General features: G+C 34.0%; 1 protein-coding gene across 1 annotated transcript in view; it reads left to right on the plus strand.

Annotated features, from left to right (window-relative positions):
• LOC149212365 (uncharacterized) overlaps positions 1-19,404 on the plus strand; it is a 32,296-nt gene that overhangs the window by 3,532 nt on the left and 9,360 nt on the right. The window contains exons 2-6 of the mRNA XM_089388661.1: positions 400-458; positions 649-741; positions 1,012-1,084; positions 1,548-1,674; positions 1,797-1,914. Coding sequence (XP_089244787.1) covers positions 400-458; positions 649-741; positions 1,012-1,084; positions 1,548-1,674; positions 1,797-1,914 — 470 coding nt within the window. The remainder of the gene's footprint in view (positions 1-399; positions 459-648; positions 742-1,011; positions 1,085-1,547; positions 1,675-1,796; positions 1,915-19,404) is intronic.

Genomic DNA, 19,404 nt, shown 5'->3' on the forward strand with positions numbered 1-19,404 from the left:
TAACATTTTATTTCTCTGCCTCCTCCTCTGAATCTCAGAAAAATTATTTGTGATGAGTCATATTATGATTTACATCTTCAAGAAATACTTCGTATCCTTTTTCAAGAAATACTCTGTATCCTTTTTCCAATTATTTTGGCTGTGGCATCGCATGGGCCGTGTTGTGGTTACTCTCCGATGCCCTGTCATTGCGTTTTAGTGGTTGTTCTCTCTAATCTCGATGTCATTAATTGGTTGAAAAGGCAAAGACCAGCTGTGGGCAGCTTCTTGGCTATTCACAAGTTCATCTGATCTTAGTACTTTTATATCAATACAAATATGAGGTCTCCGTTTGCTTTTAAAAATAAGAAATTGTTATGGTGCAACCAATGACTATATGGTATCGTTTGTTGCTTGCAGTCCTGCCTACTGTGCTAGACATCACGAACACTCCAGATGATTCTCAAGTTATTTTAAAGGTACGCTATCTCATAAAAAATATTATCCAGTGCTTATGACGGTAGGTGGTAACATAAGTCTTGTCATAGATGTTCGATCCAGCTTTAAGAATTATGATGAATATAATCCAATCTTGCAGCATCCAGACCTATGGATAGTTATGTTTGGTTCGACAGTAGATTTTAATATATGTTTTTTTTATGGAAACAGGGAATTTCCACAGACCGTATTCTTAATTTATGTCGATTATTAGCTGTGAATGTGGGGACATGCCATCTGACCAACTATTCTTTATCCCATGAGGTAAGAAAATCAGTAGTTCAGAAGCTCATTAAATAATGGGGTTGTTTGACACGCTGGTGGATTGCAATTGACTGGTTCTGTTCAAGATATCATGTGGTATGACCCTACTTGCATTAACAACACAGGTGTTCGTGTCAAGATAGAAATAGCTATGTACAGTGAAACTGGTTCTATTATTAGTTTGTAAAGCTTAAGTGTGACCATGGCAACATTGGCCATCTTAGTTTTCTTGAAGTATCCATGACTTGGTAAAAACTTGAATTATACCAGGTTCATGGCAACAGGTTGAGGGATTCATCAGATGTTGCAACCTTGAAGCCCTGTGCCCTTACTCTTGTAGAAGGTAACCAATAACTCTGCTCCCCCATCTGAACAAGTCAGGGGAGATAGCTAGAAATTTTGTCTTGCCTTTCTTTAAAATATAAATGTTTTTATCTTGAGTATGCATATTCCTATGGTTTTAGCTGTGTATTGAGAACATATATTATTGAGAGCATCACTGACTAGTCCCTGATAAATAGATCCCCAATCTCTGATAAAATTCTTCCGTTCGCATAATTTTTAAGTTTGTTTATAGGTATCCAGGGTTCAAATGCTTTTCAAACAATGGAGAAAATGGTTACATCGTTTTAAGAAAGAGTTCGTGGTGAGGTCTTAGTTATGACTGAGTGCCCCTGGATTATTTGTGGGAAGAAGAAATTACACAAATATTTTCTATATGCAGGGGAAGTAGGGAGATTTCACAAATTTTTCCCCCAAAAATATATAGAGTTAAAAATTAATAGATCGGATCTCTGAAATTGCAGGTAAAGGTAGCAATCCCGAGTGGAATGAGCAATTTGTTTTCATTGTAGCCGACGGGGTTGCTGAACTCACCTTAAAAATAATGGACAACGATAGTGGAAACGTGGATGACTTCGTTGGGGAAGCAAGGTGCAGATGAGTCTCCAGCATTATGATCTCAGTCATTTTTTCAGATCCTACAGTCTTTCATCGTTTTTCAATATTTCTGTTTTCTGATCATATATCTTTATATTTCTGATTGTGGTCCACAGCATTCCCCTGGAGGGAGTATTCATGGAAGGAAGCCTACCCCCAACTTCCTACAATGTTGTCCTTCTAGACCAGAACTACTGTGGGGAGATAAAAGTTGGCCTCACATTCACTATTAAGGTAGATTCTATATATGCAGAGGCTCTTTATATCAGAAACATTTTTTTGAATGGTAATAGGATGGATTCATATTAGCTCTGGATATTGACCAATCACTATAAATTTCATTTTCAAATTTTGTTTTACAGATGTAAGAAGATAATCTCAATAAAAAGTTTAAACTTATTCCTTCTAGATCTTTTAAAGTTAAATATCTTTTTAGAATTTAATGGATTTAAGGATATAAAGGATCTATGGATATAAAGGATGTATTGTAGATTTTGAGAATATTCAAGATATATGAATAATAGAATTTTAAAATCTTAGGGAGCAATACAAAGTTTAAACTTTAAAGTTAAATACTTTTCTAGAATTTCATGGATCCATGAATATGGTAGGTTTTGAGTATATTCAAGATCCATGAATATTGTAGAATATGAGAATCTTAGAGAGATTACAAATAAGATTAAGGTGAAACAGGTCAAACAAATTGACCAGGCAGATTCTATCATATTCTCAAATTCTAAAATATTCCCAGAATTTATTATCAAATTAATTTCGATTCCATAACCCTAACATGTAATTGTGTTTTTTCATATAAATTCCCATCAAATTACTTCAATCCTATGAACTTAAATATGTTTTTTCATATTATGGTGATTGGAAATTGCAAGAAGAAGAAGATTGTTGTGAGGAAGCAGCAACGGAGGAGGTCGGAGGGTGGAAAGAAAGCTCCTACTGACCATTCCTTTCAATTGTTATGTTCAGTAGGTCACATAACATAGAAAACCTTCAAAGAAATCGAATGTACTGTCGCATCAAACGCAAGAAATTCTGAAATAGTGTTTATTGGGAGTATATCATTCTGAAATAATGTTTATTGGGAATATATCTGCATCTTTCCTCGCCTATGACTCTCTTTTAGTGTCGCATCTAACACATAAATTCTGAAATAGTGTATCCACATCGTTCCTGGACTATGACTCTTTTTGTGTGGTTTGATGTTTATCTTTTCTACCAATCATTGAAACTCTTCATGGAAACGTTGTGATTTCTCTAGAGACTATACAGAATGGATTTCCGCACTTTATGCCTTACGGCGTTTTCTTTGCAACATCTGGTGCAAATGCTAGTTACATCTCTTTTTTTTTTTTTTTTCTATCTTTATGTCTTTTTATGATAATACTCGTTCAATGCCAATTGTTTAATTATTTATGTATCTTAGTCTAACGCGTAGTAAACAATTATTTATATATATTAGTCTAACGCATAGTCTAAAGAGGCAGAGGAGTTATTCGGAAAGTTATATAAATTCTGGTTATATTTAGAGAAAATCTGGCAAGGATTTTTGTAAATCCAAGTTATAGTTGTTAAATTTCAAAATTTTAAGTGATTTAGACATTTTTTATGGTGCTGAATCCATTTCCACCATCAAAAACACAATTCAAACACTATCTCTACAAGATTTTTTGAAATTGTTTTTGCCTAGATTCCGGCCACTTTTGGTCGTCCATGCAATTCCTCCGCCTCGTTAGGCAACTGCTTAGTCTAATACATAGATTCTTTACAGACTTTCAAATTAAATCCCTTACTTGTTTTTATTAAAGTTATTACTAGTGCTACAACCAGTAGGTTGAACGTGCTTAGGTATAAATCGTTACAAAAATATAGACTACTCCATTAATGGACTTTTGTTTGTTAAAATGGAACTAATCAGTTCCCATAATAACTTGTTATATTATTATACTAGCAGTAAACCATACAACATATAACTTTCCTTCCATTTTATAGTAACACAACAATACTTCCTTTTTAAATGTCAAACCCTTCTATAAACATTTGTCATTGTCACAAAATTATTCTACAGGAAAGGAATATCATCTCTTTATAACCAGTCATTACAAAGATTTGCAGAAAATTCATATTATAGGAAATATAGAAAATATATTCTATGTCCTGGAAACCACAAATTAAAATATTTACCTTTCTTAGAGGTACTAATTTTCTTTTCTCAAACTCCAACCAAAGTTGTCTCATACTCCTCCCTTTTGTCTCTCTCTCTCCATGGATTCTTTTCCCAACGGAGATAACTTATCTCCAAGGAAGGGAGCAACTTGAAGGTGAAATTTTGAGTTAGTTCCTTTCCCCCCATAACTCCATGGCTTACCGAAAACAAATGAAATAAATAATAACTTTAACATTTAAATTTATCATTTAGGGCTCCACATAACCCATAGTTTACCAAATCATCGTAATAAAAAGTAGATCAAGAGAATATTTACAATAATTGAGAGGCATTAAGTAATTGAAATAAAACCATCATAAATCCATTTTAACTTCAGATCTACCAAGGGTTGAGAGAGATCAAATCTCTCATATGCAAACTTTTTTAGTGTAAAATTGTGGAAAGGTTTGCATTTTGGGAATTTTGATTCCTCTTAGTATTGGGTAGGGTCCAAAATTAAAATGGATCTATTCTAGTTCTTAATAATATTGTTTATATTTATATAAATCTCACAACTTAAAAATTCTTATTTTTAATTTTATCAAATTCCCCCCACACACATATAATTCTTTTCATTTATTTTTTCAATGTGATATATATATATATATAGATATAGTTTGAGAAGGCCTAATGGTTAAGAGCATGTGTTTCTTTCCTAAATGGTCATAAGTTCCAAACCAGAGGGGTAGAGTATGTATCCCTTCATAGACTTGTTAAGGCACTCCTTGATGTGAAGTCACCAGGAAGTGACCTTAAAATTGGATATATATATATATATATATATATAGATATATATATATATATATATATATATATATATATATCTGTGTGTGTGTGTGTGTGTGTTATATAAATATTGATTTTTTTATATTTTATTAATTAAAAAATAATTAAGTTCTGAAGTCCATTGGGTTTTGTATAGCAAGTGTTTTGTTACTTCTTGATTTGAAGTCACAGGGTGTGATATATTGGACATGGTGAAGATATAAAAAAATGAAGTTATGAAATATAATTACTTTAATTATATGATGAACAACTATTTATATCACATATATTTCACATTTTTATAAATATTTTGATTTTTAATTATCTATTTATTAAGTTTCTATGTTCATTAATTATATCTTTTGAAAATATATGATTATATTATATTATTAAAATTTATTTTAATGTGATAAGCAATTATGTTTTTTTTGCGTGAAAGAAATTGTTTGTAGTTTTATTACTAAAAACAATATCATAATACAACAAGTTATATTGAATTGATTTATGATTTTTACCTTTTTCGTTAAAGTAAAAATATTTTAATAACACAAAATTAATTTGAACTATAAATAAAATATTTCAATGTCCATTTTAAATAACATAATTTTATTTCAAATTTATATATGTATAAATAAATTAATCTAAATTAAAAAAATTCTTATGTTTTCACTTTCCATTATGCAGGAGATGTGTAATTTATTCCATTCGTAATATGGAGTTGATATATAATATTTAAAAAATATTAATATAGTAAAAAAGTTTAATGTTGAATATAAGTCAAATATGTTGGATATGGAGTTGATATATAATATTTAAAAAATATTAATATAGTAAAAAAGTTTAATGTTGAATATAAGTCAAATATGTTGGGTAAAAGATTTTAACATTAATTTTATTTCTATAGGTATATATAGGGATTCCATTGGCCAACCAACTCAGTAATACCCTATATGGCAACATCCGGCGTCCTCTCAAAAATATCCTATTAGAGGTATTGGTTTTCCTTACTCGAACTCCAACCAAAGTTGTGGCTTATTTTCCCAACTGAGATAACTTATCTCCAAGGAAGGGAGTAACTGGTGAAATTTTCATTTAGTTTATTTTCCCCCCATAATTCCATGGCTTGCCAAAACCAAATGAAATAAATAATAATTTTAACAATTAAATTGAAAGAAAACTATCATAAATCCATTTTAACTTTAGATCTACCAAGGATCGAGAGGGATCAAATCTCTCATATGCAAACTTTTTTAGTGTAAAAATGGTGGAAAAGTTTGCATATGGGGCATTTTGATCCCTCTTAGCATTTGGTAGGTCCAAAGTTAAAATGGATCTATACTAGTTCTTTGTAATATTGTTTATGTTTATATAAATCTCACAACTTAAAACATCTTATTTCTAGTTTTATCAAATTCCCCCCACACACATATAATTCTATTTCTAGTTTTATCAAATTCCTCCCCCACACATATAATTTTTATTTTTTTATTTTTTTTCAATATGATATATATTCTAAATATTGAATTTTTAGAATATTCAATGTGAAAAAAATATTCTAAATATTGAATTTTTATATTATTATTAATTAAAATAAAATACGAAATTATGAAGTGTTTTGTTAAAGCACTACTTGATGTGAAGTCATTGGTTCAATTCGTTATGGGATTGGGGTGATATATTAGACATGATGAAGATGTAGTCCTCCCAAACTTACAATTATTTTTTTATGAAGCTATGAAATATAATTATTTTAATTTAAATGATGAACAACTATTTATATCACATATGTTTCACATTTCTATATTTATAAGTATTTTAATTTTTAATCCTTTATTTATTAAGTTTGTGTATGTTTATTAATTATATGTTTTGAAATATTATGGTTATATATTATTATTTTAAATTATTTTAATGTGATACGAAATCATGATTTTTGTTAGTGAAAGAAATTGTTTGTAGTTTTATTAATAAAAATAATATTATAATATAACAATTTGAATTGAATTGATTTATTAGTTTTACCTTTTTCATTGAAGTAAAAATATTTTAATAACACAAAATTAATTTGAATTATAAATAAAATATTTCAATGTCCATTTTAAATAACATAATTTTATTTCAAATATATATATATATATATATATATATATATATATATATATATCTGTTTCAAATATATATATATTAAAAAAAAATCTTATGTTTTCACTTTCCATTGTGAAGAAGATGTGTAAATTATTTCATCAGTAATAGGTAATATGGAGTTCATATATAATATCTAAAAAATATTAATATATAGAAAATGTTTAATGTTGAATATAAGTGGATTTTTTCAAAATATATGTTGGGTAAAAGATTTGAACATTAATTGTATTTATATATGTATATATATGCTTGTAGGTTAGCTCAATTGATCAATTTGCCATCACTAAAGCACTTGGTAATGGGAGGTCATGGGGTCAATTCTCCTTGACGAACTTGGGGTTAGACTTAATATGGAGTTTACATCCTTCGGGTTAGTTATGAAGTTGACATGTAACAAATAGATAGACATGTAACATTTAAAAAAATATTAATAACAACATAAATAATTATGTATGTGAAGAGAGAGAGAATATCTTATAGATACAAATATATGTTTTTTATTTTGGAAGGGATGTGTATTAACATTTTAATGTAGAGAACGTGAATTACAAATAAAATGTTTAAATGTCAGCTATCTATATAAACAAGTAAAAATAAAATAATTTCTTATAATTAAATCATTTTATTAGTGTTTTTCTCAAAACCAACATAGATCCATTATCACTTCAAACCTACCAAGAGTCAATGAGTCAAATATGTCGAGGTGCAAAATTTTCCTCAAGTTTTGCACTCAAAAGAGATTTGTATCTTGAGGGATTTGATCATTCCTAGAGTTTGGGAGATAGAGATTTAAAATGGATCTATACTAATTATTAATAATTAAAATAAAAAATAAAAAATTAATATATGAGTTAAACATATATACATTTAAAATATATATTTAATAAAAAAAATGGAAACTTGTGTACATGACATTTTTATGTAAATAGGCATGAATATTTTGGAATTGGAAAGGAAAATTAAATTCAAACTATGGAAAAGTGTTGAATGGTCACTCTGCCTTTTAATACACAACATCCAATGTTAAACTCACGTGAAGATTAAAACCTCAAAAATTGAAACCTTGATAAATACTTTACTAAATAGTTGAATTGAAACCTCAAGAAATGCTTTACTGAATAGTTGCTTTAAAAACATGTTTCGTACTTATGTCAATTATAGATTCTAGATTCTAGGAATATCCTAGATTCTGAAGATTAGGAGAGAGGTCAATTCTGGCACCCTTCTTTTAATACACACTATCCCATATTAAACTCACATAATGATCATTAAACTTATGCCAATTATAAAATTTGGGAATATCCTAGAATCTGAAGGTTAAGAGAGAAGTTAAAGAATTTACCATACTTGTAATGACTTTCCACCATGAACATTGAATTATAAAACCAAGTAAAAACCTAAATTTGATAAAGTAATTGAAAACCACTTTCAACCCACCCTTGGATTCTTCTTACCATTTGAAAACCAAAACTAAACGAAGTAAAACACTCCTTGAACCAACCTTCCTTTCTATTCCATTCCATATCAAGAGAGAATAACCATAGAAATCACTACAAGCCTTGGTTTCTTCTCACCACCTGAAAATGAAACCCGACAAAGTAAAAAAGCCGCAGTGAACCAGCTTTTGGCCTTTTCTTCCTCTCTATATTAAGAGAGAAATATCAAGTTTTTTGCAATAAGAATCGTCTTAGTTTTTATCTACAAAAGTGAGGCCAAGCATATTCATATCTGAAAACCAACAAATTTCAAACTTTTAGGCAATCGTGAGTGTCTTTTACAGATTTGTGGTGTTCACAGCTGTTTTGATGGATTGAGAAAAACATCTTGCAATAACGAAAGAGAATAGCATCATAATCGAATCTAGGAGAGCATGGTGGTTGGTAAGTGCATCTCAATCTCTTTTCTATGGATAATTGATATTATTGAAATTGGGTGTTAAATGCACTTAACATAACTGAAATAATAGATAATTCTAGTAATTTCATATTTGTTGATTTGATAAAATGTGAATTTTAATTATGTTTTTGTAATATTGATCAGCGTTGAGTAGTATGTTTATAAGTCATCTAATTTATATGGTTATGTTAGTTTTTAGTCAAAATAGAAAATAAAAAGAATATTGTTAAGCACACATGGGCAGCAACATAATCTGAAGGATAGAACATGAGAGTATATTTTTATTAACAAGAGATATACATTTATAGTACATGAGTTGACCGTTGGGTTCCACATCCCAAGGTCTCTTGGACTTCCTTTTGTCTATTCTGCTTCCACACTAACCCATTGAGGATTAGGTGTCCAACATTCCCCCCCTTAATCCGAAGGATTATGTATGAGTCCAAGAGGAGAGTTGTAATACATAACGTGCAAAAATGCATGGTAGCACTAGGCTGAATGTGCTCTCTGAAATGTTGGTATAAAGAACGGTGGTTTAAGGATGACCACAAACACTGTAATTCTTAGTGCAGTTCCCGGAACTCTTCCAAAACTGATAAGAAGCTGAAGTCTTCTGCTAGAGGAAGTGCTCCTATTATTTTTAAGAGGGATCCCTTCAACCATGAAAGGGAGATCTCACCTCGCATAAGAGGGAGAACTTAAACCTAAAAAGGGAAGTCTTAACCTGTGATGGTTTAAGAATTACCACCAACTCTGGAATGCTAAAAGAAATTCCTAGAACTCTTCCAAAACTGGAAGGAAGATGAAGTCTTCTGCTAGAGGAAGTGTTCTCAATTTTGTTCTTGGAATTCCTCCGAAACTGGCAAGAAGCTGAAATCTTATGCTAGAGGAAGTGTCCTAGATTACCAACTAAAGACATGCTCAGGGGAATCTTTGTTTCTGGCTACAACTCTGAATCTAGTGTGACAGGTTGTGGCTTAGGCTTGTTTGATGTGGCTTTGAAGCTTGTAGATGACCATCATTTCCCCCTCGTCAGATACAAGGTGAGATGATGGAGAAAACTTAACTGCAAGACTGTTCAATACTTTGGAACAAGTTCTAACATGTGATTGGAATATCTTCTTGGTTGTTGATGCCCATTGCTAAGAAGCGATCCATCCAAGCTGAATCTTTGTTCTTGCAGGATGTTTGTTTCTGAAGCATCTGTGTGAAGAATGGGTGGTTTTATGACAGTGCTTACATGGAGAAAAATCAAAATAGTGATCTTTCAAATGGCCAAGTTGGTGACAGTGTTGGAATTTCACAATCTGTTGTTGTTGTTGTGGAAGAGGAGCAGAATCTAGAACATCTGAAGGTGAACTGTCATGAATGAATCCATCACTCTGAAACTAAATGGGCTTTGAGTAGTCTGGAATATGAAAGGACAAGTCTTTGTCATATCCAAGACCAGTTCTATGCTTGTTGTGGACAAGATGTTCCCAAAGTCTGATGATGGGGTTGGGAAGTGCAGTCTGAGTTTCTGCATCTGCATGTACAACTGCTGCTTTATTGGAGTCTATTTCAATTTTCTGAATAGAAATAGGTTCAGAATGACTCCTCTGTTTTAATTCTTCTTGCTGTAGTTAAGTTTTGAGCTGCAAAAAATCAATTTTCTCTTGTGCATTTTGTAGACAGACCTGAATGTCTGTGAGAGAAACTTTGTTGACTTTTAATGTATCATGATTAGTAGACAATATCAGAGTTTTAAGGAACTCTAATACTTCACTGATTATGGCCATTTTCTTTTTTAATGTCATAATTACACCTTAAAAACTGATCACAACTACTACTCAATGCAGAAAAGTAATACCCACTCATAATACACAGCCATATCCTTTATAAATGCATAGAAAATGATCAGTGTGCAACCAGCAAGCACCAATTACAATCCATTACATAAAAATAAGAGTTTACTCATGACTAGCAGCTAAACTTTTCTCCACAAAAGATTACTTTTATTTGTCAAAACAATCACAGCCTTTATACAGCCCACCAAACTCTTATGCAGCAGTCGAATCAAGGAATCAATGCATATATATGTAGACAAAAACTATAATGGTTCAATGTTCTGTCATTTCAAATCAAGGGTCCTCAAAATGTCCTTCATCAACTTCTCCAAACATTCCTTCACCAATTTCTGTTTTTCTAACAGCTACAAAACATAACAATTATCTCACATGAAATTGAATAATAGAAAGCACTCCAAATTCAAATATCAGCGATAGTAATTGAAATTCCCAATAGCAAGTGTCAATTTTTTTAAGTGATATAACAATTTGAAGCCATTGGTTTTGCTACTACATGCCCTTTCCTTTCATCTTGAATGCTTTTCAACCCTAACAGGACTTGAAGTTTTTCATAATTCATGACCTTGTCTTGACCGAATAGCTTACTCAAACAACACCACAAGCAAAAATCTGACCACAGTAGCCTGCCATATCCATAGTCAACACCACACTAGATCTCTGTCTAGCACGGTAATTCCAAAAGAAAACGTTTGCAGCGGCTTCATTGAGTATCTGTGAAAGACCCATAGACCAGCTAGCTGAAAGACCCTCTTATCAAACTGGTAACAGTACCACCCAGAGGCTAATTTTCAAAAGGGGGAGAAAATCCACTATTGCTTTGCATTTTCCTGCCCACAAAATACCTCGAATTAGCCCTACTCGGAGACCTCGACCTCAAGCAACACTAATCTTACCTACATTGCTGACAATTATAGCCAGCCACCACTATGCATGTGTTTTGCGAATCGGTACGCTGATTATTAATGAAGGATAAGCAGGTCGATAGATATTCAAGCGTTTACGCGTGTCTCTACCATTTAATCGAGCGATTTCACATTGATATGCCAGTAACCTCAGTCGAATATGCGGCAATATCACTTGTCATGCGAGCCATACCGGCCGATATGCGAGTTATCATCAAGAGTTACGCGACCTATCAGTTAAGCTACGAGTTATCAGCTGACACTCTAATTTTCTAGGATATCAGATCATCACGGAGGATATGTAGATCATATCCTAGTTTTCTGTTAAACATAAATAACTAAATCGTCACAATGACATAAGCTTCACAGAATTCAACAGCCAATCTTTGGAACATGAAATTCAACATAATCCCTGGCCTTGTATTCCGCCAATTATTTAATAGAACAAGTACACAGGCAAATTTGTCAAATTATTACCAGAATTCCTTATAAAAACAAATCACAGCATGGGAATTGTGACAAGAAACCTTTATATCGCAATTAAGGCTCAAAGATTATGAAGATAGTGCATATCTTTAAAAACATTAAGATAATCAAAACCATGGACCCCGGTCTCACGGTATCCGTCTTCTTCTATAGAAAGCTGGCAAGCAATTACTTGAAATCCGCCAAAAAACACTGCGTCCTCGCGGGACCTCCCCGGTATCGATCTCAGCACCTGTGTTCAACAGTCTTACCATACGTAACATACCAGTTCACAGTCATATGCATCATACAAAATCCATATGCATCATACATACTAGTCACGAGTTTTGTTTTTCACTCACGCTTGAACCACAACTGAACAATCTGCTCTAAAACATAACTTTCCCATTGATTTCTCAATGCACATTCTTATTACAACAATTATTCAACATAATTGAGTCCTTCAACAAAGAAATATGGTCAAATGGAAACCACTTTCCATCCTCCGGGATGAAAACACCGAGATCAATAGAGGTAAAAGCAATGTTACCAAATCTGTTGATCCTCAAGGCATTCAATGCTTGGAAAGAAGGAAGAGGAGCCAGCTGAGCGCCTATGGAATTAATGATGGATTGAATGAATGAATGGCAGCGATTCAGAAGGTTTTCAAAGCAAAGACATGGTAGAACTAGCGCAGGTAGGAATATATGGAATATGGCAGACAATGTATGCATAGAAGCCACACAGTGGGTAACACAGAGAGCAGAATGGCCCAGACAATAATTATGGCAGACAAAGAGCGCAGTAGACAGACTCCACAGAAGCAGCTAAAGGGTGGATGTGGCAATGGAATGTGGTAATTAGAGGATTGTCCAACGTTCTTTAGAAACGGGTGCCATTTCTGGCATCAAACACTCAAAGCTCGTCAGAATCTCTGACAGAACTAGCCACTGGCGCAAATGCCATGAATAGCCCTTATAATGCCAAGCGCTCAAGGAAACCTAAATGATAGGTCAATATTCATAGGAAAATAATGGCTCATTATAATGACTCAAAATGGAGCAGGACCAGCAATCGCCTGCTCTGATACCATGTTAAACACACATGGGCAGTAGCATAATCTGAAAGATAAAACATGAGAGTATATTTTTATTAACAAGAGATATATATTTATAGTACATGATTTGACTGTTGGGTTCCACATCCCAGGGTCTCTTGGATTTCATTTTGTCTATTCCGCTTCCACACTAACCCATTGAGGATTAGGTGTCCAACAAATATAATTATTTTAAAATAAATTGTAATTTTCTATTTTTACTTATTATTAAAAATAATTGATGAATATTTTATAGAGATTAAATCCAATAAACTTAATATAATTAGGAAATTATATTAAGCCATTGGAAATGTAATTGGGAAATTTTACTGCAAGTGCCCAGAGACAGAGGAATATGCTAGAACCACCTATGCACGCATCTATGTGGCAATGGACTTCAGCACCGGATTCCCAGCTGAAATAAACCTAACAAGTAAAGACTATGTGTGGAACCAAAAACTCGATTATGAAAATGTCCTCTTCAGATGTCGATCCTGCTTTGAGACAAACCATCTAGCCAAAAATTGCCCAAAAGCCTCCAAGAAAAATTCTGCTAGAAAAAACCACCACAGATCTACATGGTGGGAAAGAGCACAAAAAGAACACTACACTGTCATCAAAGAAGAATACTCTAGAGAAAACTCTGAATCACAAGAAATTGGGCAAGAAAGAAACAACTCTCAAAACAAGCAGGGAAAAAGCCCCGCCCAACAAATCAACAGTTATGAGGATTCGAATGCCGCACAAAATAAATCTTCATTTAATAGCAAAGGAGATCTCCTAGACCAAACTTCTTCTCCGATTATCTTCAAAAGGACGAATACAATAGATCGCGAAGCTAAGACACCAATGTCCCAAGAACCAAAAGAGATAAAGGAGATGCAAGATAAAGGAAGTTGGAAGACCGTAGAGAAAAAAAAGGAAAGCTACAACACCAATCTCGCCAAGAAAGACGAGGAGCCAGATAATTAAAAACTAAGAAAATTATAGGTCCAATAGACCAATTTGGTTTTAATGGACGTTAACCACCACCACCACCATCATTATCATATAATTTAAATAGTTAATGAATATTAATAAAAATTTGTCTAATTGTATAAGTTAAATGATAAATAAATATAAATAATTTTTTACCATACTACAAACAAGAATTCAAATCTTAAAGTAGTGACACACTTGAAAACATTTTAATAATATAAATAATCACAAATACTCTTTTATAAAATACAAATAATTAATAAATTTAAAGTTAAATATTTTTTTAATTAAATCTTAAAGATACATGTAATATTTATAATTAAATATCATGGTATTTAAAAAAAAAACTATTATTTAATTTCATATTTCATATAATAATTGCGTAAAGGATCCTTATCAAAGAGTAAAAATAAATGACGCATCAAACCATAACAGCGAGACTTGTAAACCATGATTTTGAACTTGAATTATCAATAATATTTTTACTGATGCATCAATTCAGAACAGCGAGGCTCGGAAACCATGAGTTTGAACTTGAATTATCAATAATATTTTTCTTTTTCGTGGAAAGTATGGGGAGAGTGGTGGAAAGTATGGGGAGAATGGGGAAACCCTCGCCTCAATTTTATGTATTGTTATCATTGTGAACATGGAATGTAGCAGCTTTATTGGAATCCGCTTTTTTCAAACGGTTGCACTCGTGAATTCTAATCTCCAGGTTCCTTTTTCTCAACCAGGAGGGGGGATCATTTCCAAACAGATGCAGTGTTACAAGTCAACATATCGGATGTTGATTAGATTCTCATAAGAAGATGGGATCATTTTCAAACGGCTGCAATACGACAAGTCAATATGTTGAAGGTTCGTTAACTTCCAAAAGGACTCTGGAATGATTTCGAATTTGGTGAACTTCAAGTCAATATGTTGAAGCCTCCTCAAGATCGCAGAGTCTGGAAACGCCTGCAACCGGGAACGGGTCAAGCGAAGATGTCGACGTTCAGTCAACTTTCCAAAGTCATCTGGGAGCATCTGCAGATCGTACCACTCATACAAGGACTCTGGAATGATTTCGTACCACTCATACAAGTTAATATGTTGGAGGTTAGTTAATCTGCAGATCGTACCACTCATACAAGGACTCTGGAATGATTTCGAATTTGGTGAACTTCAAGTCAATATGTTGAAGCATCCTCAAGATCGCAGAGTCTGGAAAGGCCTGCAACCGGGAACGGGTCAAGCGAAGATGTCGACGTTCAGTCAACTTTCCAAAGTCATCTGGGAGCATCTGCAGATCGTACCACTCATACAAGTTAATATGTTGGAGGTTAGTTAATCTACAAAGGCTATTTGGAAGCGACTTCAACTTTGAACAGCTCCTTAACTCCAAGTTTTTCAAGGACTAGAGATAACAGAACTCAGATGGAAAAGTTTCCAGCGGCAATGTTTGAAGAATCTGAGATTCATTTTTTTGGAGTCATGATTGTTGCTACACCAAAACCCGTAGGTATTAGTAAACAGACACAGCTAGATTTAAGCACATGCCGCGAAACGCATGGGGAGTGTTGGATTATCCTTCTACACCGCCATTAACGGGGAGCACAACAATCTCCCCCCAACGCGAGCTAGGTGTGTTTCGAACTCGAGATCTTTGGCTCCAATACCACTTGTTGGAGTCACGATTGTCGTTACACCAAAACCTGCAGGTATTAGTAAATAGACACATTGCTAGATTTAAGCACATGCAACAAAACACACAGGAAGCATTGGATTATCCTTCTACACCGCCATTAACGGGGAGCACAACACATTTTGCTAGGGTCTGTTCAATTTGCTCCCCTTTACACATAAAACTCTTAAATTTTTCATTGGAAACTTGCAAGGTAAGGAGGAATACGGACAGTTTGATCAGCGGAGCCATATTAGTTGTGGTAACTGTCGGTCGCGCAATACTTTATCCACACAACCCTTAGCACTAAGCAGTGGCAATCTGCTTTGTTGCCAATCACTCATATCATGTACCGAAGGACTACACTGAGCAAAGTTTGTAATTCCACGCACCTAAATTGTTATCTGGAAACTGTTAGAAACAATATTGAACCCTTGAAAAGTTTAAGAAATCAAAATTTGACAAACGGCCTTGCTATTTTGAAAATTTGTGTAATCCGTACTTGTCAATTTGGGGAAAGATTGACATCTAGGCGCCAAAGACGTCGCAAAGGTTCTTTCTCTGCTAGATATCTTCCCAGGTCTCTAAGATGGTCATGCATTTTTATACATTCTTTCCCATCCACCTCCAAGACAGGGTCCAACATGGTGCATTTCTTCCTATGGAGTTCCAAGAGACACGTATCATCTAGCTTCTGAAGACCTAGCCTCCTCGACAACTCACATCCATTCCATATCCTGACGGCGGTATGCTTGTCTTCTCCTATGAAGAAACAGGCAATGTCTAAGAAAATATGCTTCTTGTCTTCTTCGAGACTGTCGTAACTATTTTTCAATGCATTCCTTATATCCGCTGGAAGTATTTTGGAGATTCTGAGCAATTGTGCTTCCCAGTTCTCAAGATGCTTTTCGCAATAAAGAAGCGCCCCGATAACCTTAAGAGATAATGGCAATCCATTGCAGGCCTTCAAAAACATATCAACCAATTCCCCAAATCTTGCAACGGAATGAGGTTGGTGGAAAGCGTGCCAGCAGAGAGCACTTTGGAGTGCTGTCGATTGAGGCCCTATAGCTTATAAATAGATGATTCTTCAATTCCCGAGGTTGTAAGTACGTCCTTATGGCGAGACGTAACTAGAATTAAGCTCTTTGAATCAAGAACATCTCTAGCGAGTAAAAGCAATGCATACAACTGGTCGTTATTATTAACATCATCTATGTTGGAAATAATAATCTCAACTACCGATTTAAACACACTTGCACCATGATTTCCCAATGAACCACTGCACACTGCACCGTTGCGATTTTTTTTGTAGGCAGAAAGACAGAAGTCAGAGCAGAGGTTCAGAAGGACAATTCCGCAACACATCACAGTTATCACACTAATGTAATTTCTTTATGTTTTGACATATAATATAAGGTGTGGTCAGTTGCTTTATGGTTTTAATCTCACACAAGTAAATTTCTGCAACCTCTTTTATTTTACTCTATTTTGCCGTGAGTGAACTCTATGTTTTAATTAAGTCCCTGTGTGGTTGCGATATCCTCACCGCAACCTAAGATTTACATTTCCGTAACTAAAGTTGACATTGCCTACTTTGCCCCAACCAATTTCTGACTTCCTTTGCGCCCCTAAAATTTTTCTAACATGGTATCAGGTTAAATATTGTTAGTGTAAAAACAAGTGTTTTTACTAATAGTTAAAGAAATTGTTTTGAGGTAAGATTGTTTTTTAGCATATTCACGAGAAGGTAGACAGTTTTTCCTTTTACTTATAAATGGAAACATCAAGCACAAGTTTGACTAATCCTCAGATACCTCAATTTAATGGCAAAAATTATGATTATTGGGCTATTACAATGAAGACCCTGTTTTTGTTTGGGATTTGGTGGAGAATGACTTTCAAGAACTAGCAGACGCAGCGGCATACAATGCCTTGTCTCAAGCATAAAGAGATTTGTTAAGGGACAACATGAAGAAGGATTCAAAAGTCTTGATCTATATTTTCCACGCATTTCATAAAAGTATTTTCCCAAGGGTTGCAGTAGCAACGAAGTCCAAGAAAGCATGAGACACCCTCTAGACAACCTATCAAGGCATGGCAAAAGTCAAGACAATAAAGCTACAAATGCTAAAGAGATATTTTGAAACACTTTGTATGAAAGAGTCTAAGGATGTAGTCGTTTTTTACACATGTAATTGGGTTGGTTACTCAAATCAGGTCTCATGGTGAGACACTTGAAGAAAAGAGAATAGTTGAGAAAGTTTTGAGAAGTTTGCTAGCAATGTTTGATGCCATTGTTGTGGCCATAGAAAAGACAAAGGATCTCTAATAGTTCTTAGTGGATGAGCTTCATGCATCACTAATTTCGCATGAGCATAGACTGAATAGAGAAACAAGCTCTTCATTGGAGCATGCCTTCAAGACACAAGTTTCCTTTGGTCAAGGTCGAGGCAAAGGAAGATCATATGCTAGAGGAAGAGAAAGAAGCCCACACAGAGGTGGAAGAAGAAGCCCTTCAAGCTCAAGTGGAAGGGTCAGCGATCAAAATCCAAGTCAAGGCCTAAGCCAAAATCAAACACAAGGTCAGAGGTATGATAAATCTCAAGTTCAATGTCATTACTGTAAGAATTATGGTCATTATGCAAATGAATGTAGTAAGAAGCAATCTGACATTAGTAACAAACCAAGTGTAAATTTCACAAAATAAAATCAGAACCGTGATAACATGTTTTTAGCTTGTAATGTAGCACAAGAAAAACAAAGTGATACATGGTATCTAGATTCAGGGTATAGCAACCACATATCAGGGAACATAGAAATGTTTTCCAATTTAGATGAAAGTGTGAAATTTGAAGTGATATTAGGGACTGATAGCAAAGTCTCTTTCATGGGAAAAGGAAGAGATAATATCCTTACAAAGAAGGGGCGGAAGAAGTACATCTCAGATGTTTACTTTGTCCCCGGTTTGAAGCATAACCTCATAAGCATTGGATGGCTCATGCAAAAGGGATACAATGTCTTTTTCAAAAATGATGAGTGTACAATTTTGCATAGGCCTCCAAGCAGACAACTAATTGCAAAGATTCAGATGACAAACAATAGAATGCTTCCCCTAAAAAAAAGATTAGATTTGAAAGAAGAAGGTGCACAAGCACAACTATCAATGAACTCACAAGAGGATGGAAGAAAAGAGGCAGTTGTCACACAAGTAAACTATCAAGCAGAGGCCAAAGATGAAAACTAGTTATGGCATTTGAGATTTGGACATCTCAACTTTGGAGGTTTGAATTCGCTGCATAGGAAAGGCATGGTGAAGGGTTTACCACTCATAGAAAACCAGAGAGCCTATGTGAAGGATGTATCTTGGGCAAACAACATAGAGAGACATTTACAGCAAGAAAGTTAGTAAGGGCAAAGGAACCTTTGGAGATTGTCCACTCAGATTTATGTGGACCAATGCGAATACCATCATTTGGAGGTAGCCACTATGTATTGACCTTCATAGATGACTACACAAGGAAGACATGGGTCTTTCTCCTAAAACAGAAAATTGAAGTGTTGAGCGCTTTCGCCAATACAAAGATCTAGTTAAGAAGCAAAGTGGACACTACATCAAAGTCCTCATGACTGACAGAGGTGACGAATATATCTCAAATGAATTCTTTCAATTTTGTAGGGAGCATGGAATTCACAAGCAATTTACAACAAGATATACACCTCAGCAAAATGGTGCGGCGGAAAGG

The sequence above is a fragment of the Pinus tabuliformis genome, chromosome 1_1, assembly GCF_031772625.1.
Source record: "Pinus tabuliformis cultivar Carrire ecotype Pingquan chromosome 1_1, CPIR1, whole genome shotgun sequence".
Classification (NCBI taxonomy): Eukaryota; Viridiplantae; Streptophyta; class Pinopsida; order Pinales; family Pinaceae; genus Pinus; species Pinus tabuliformis.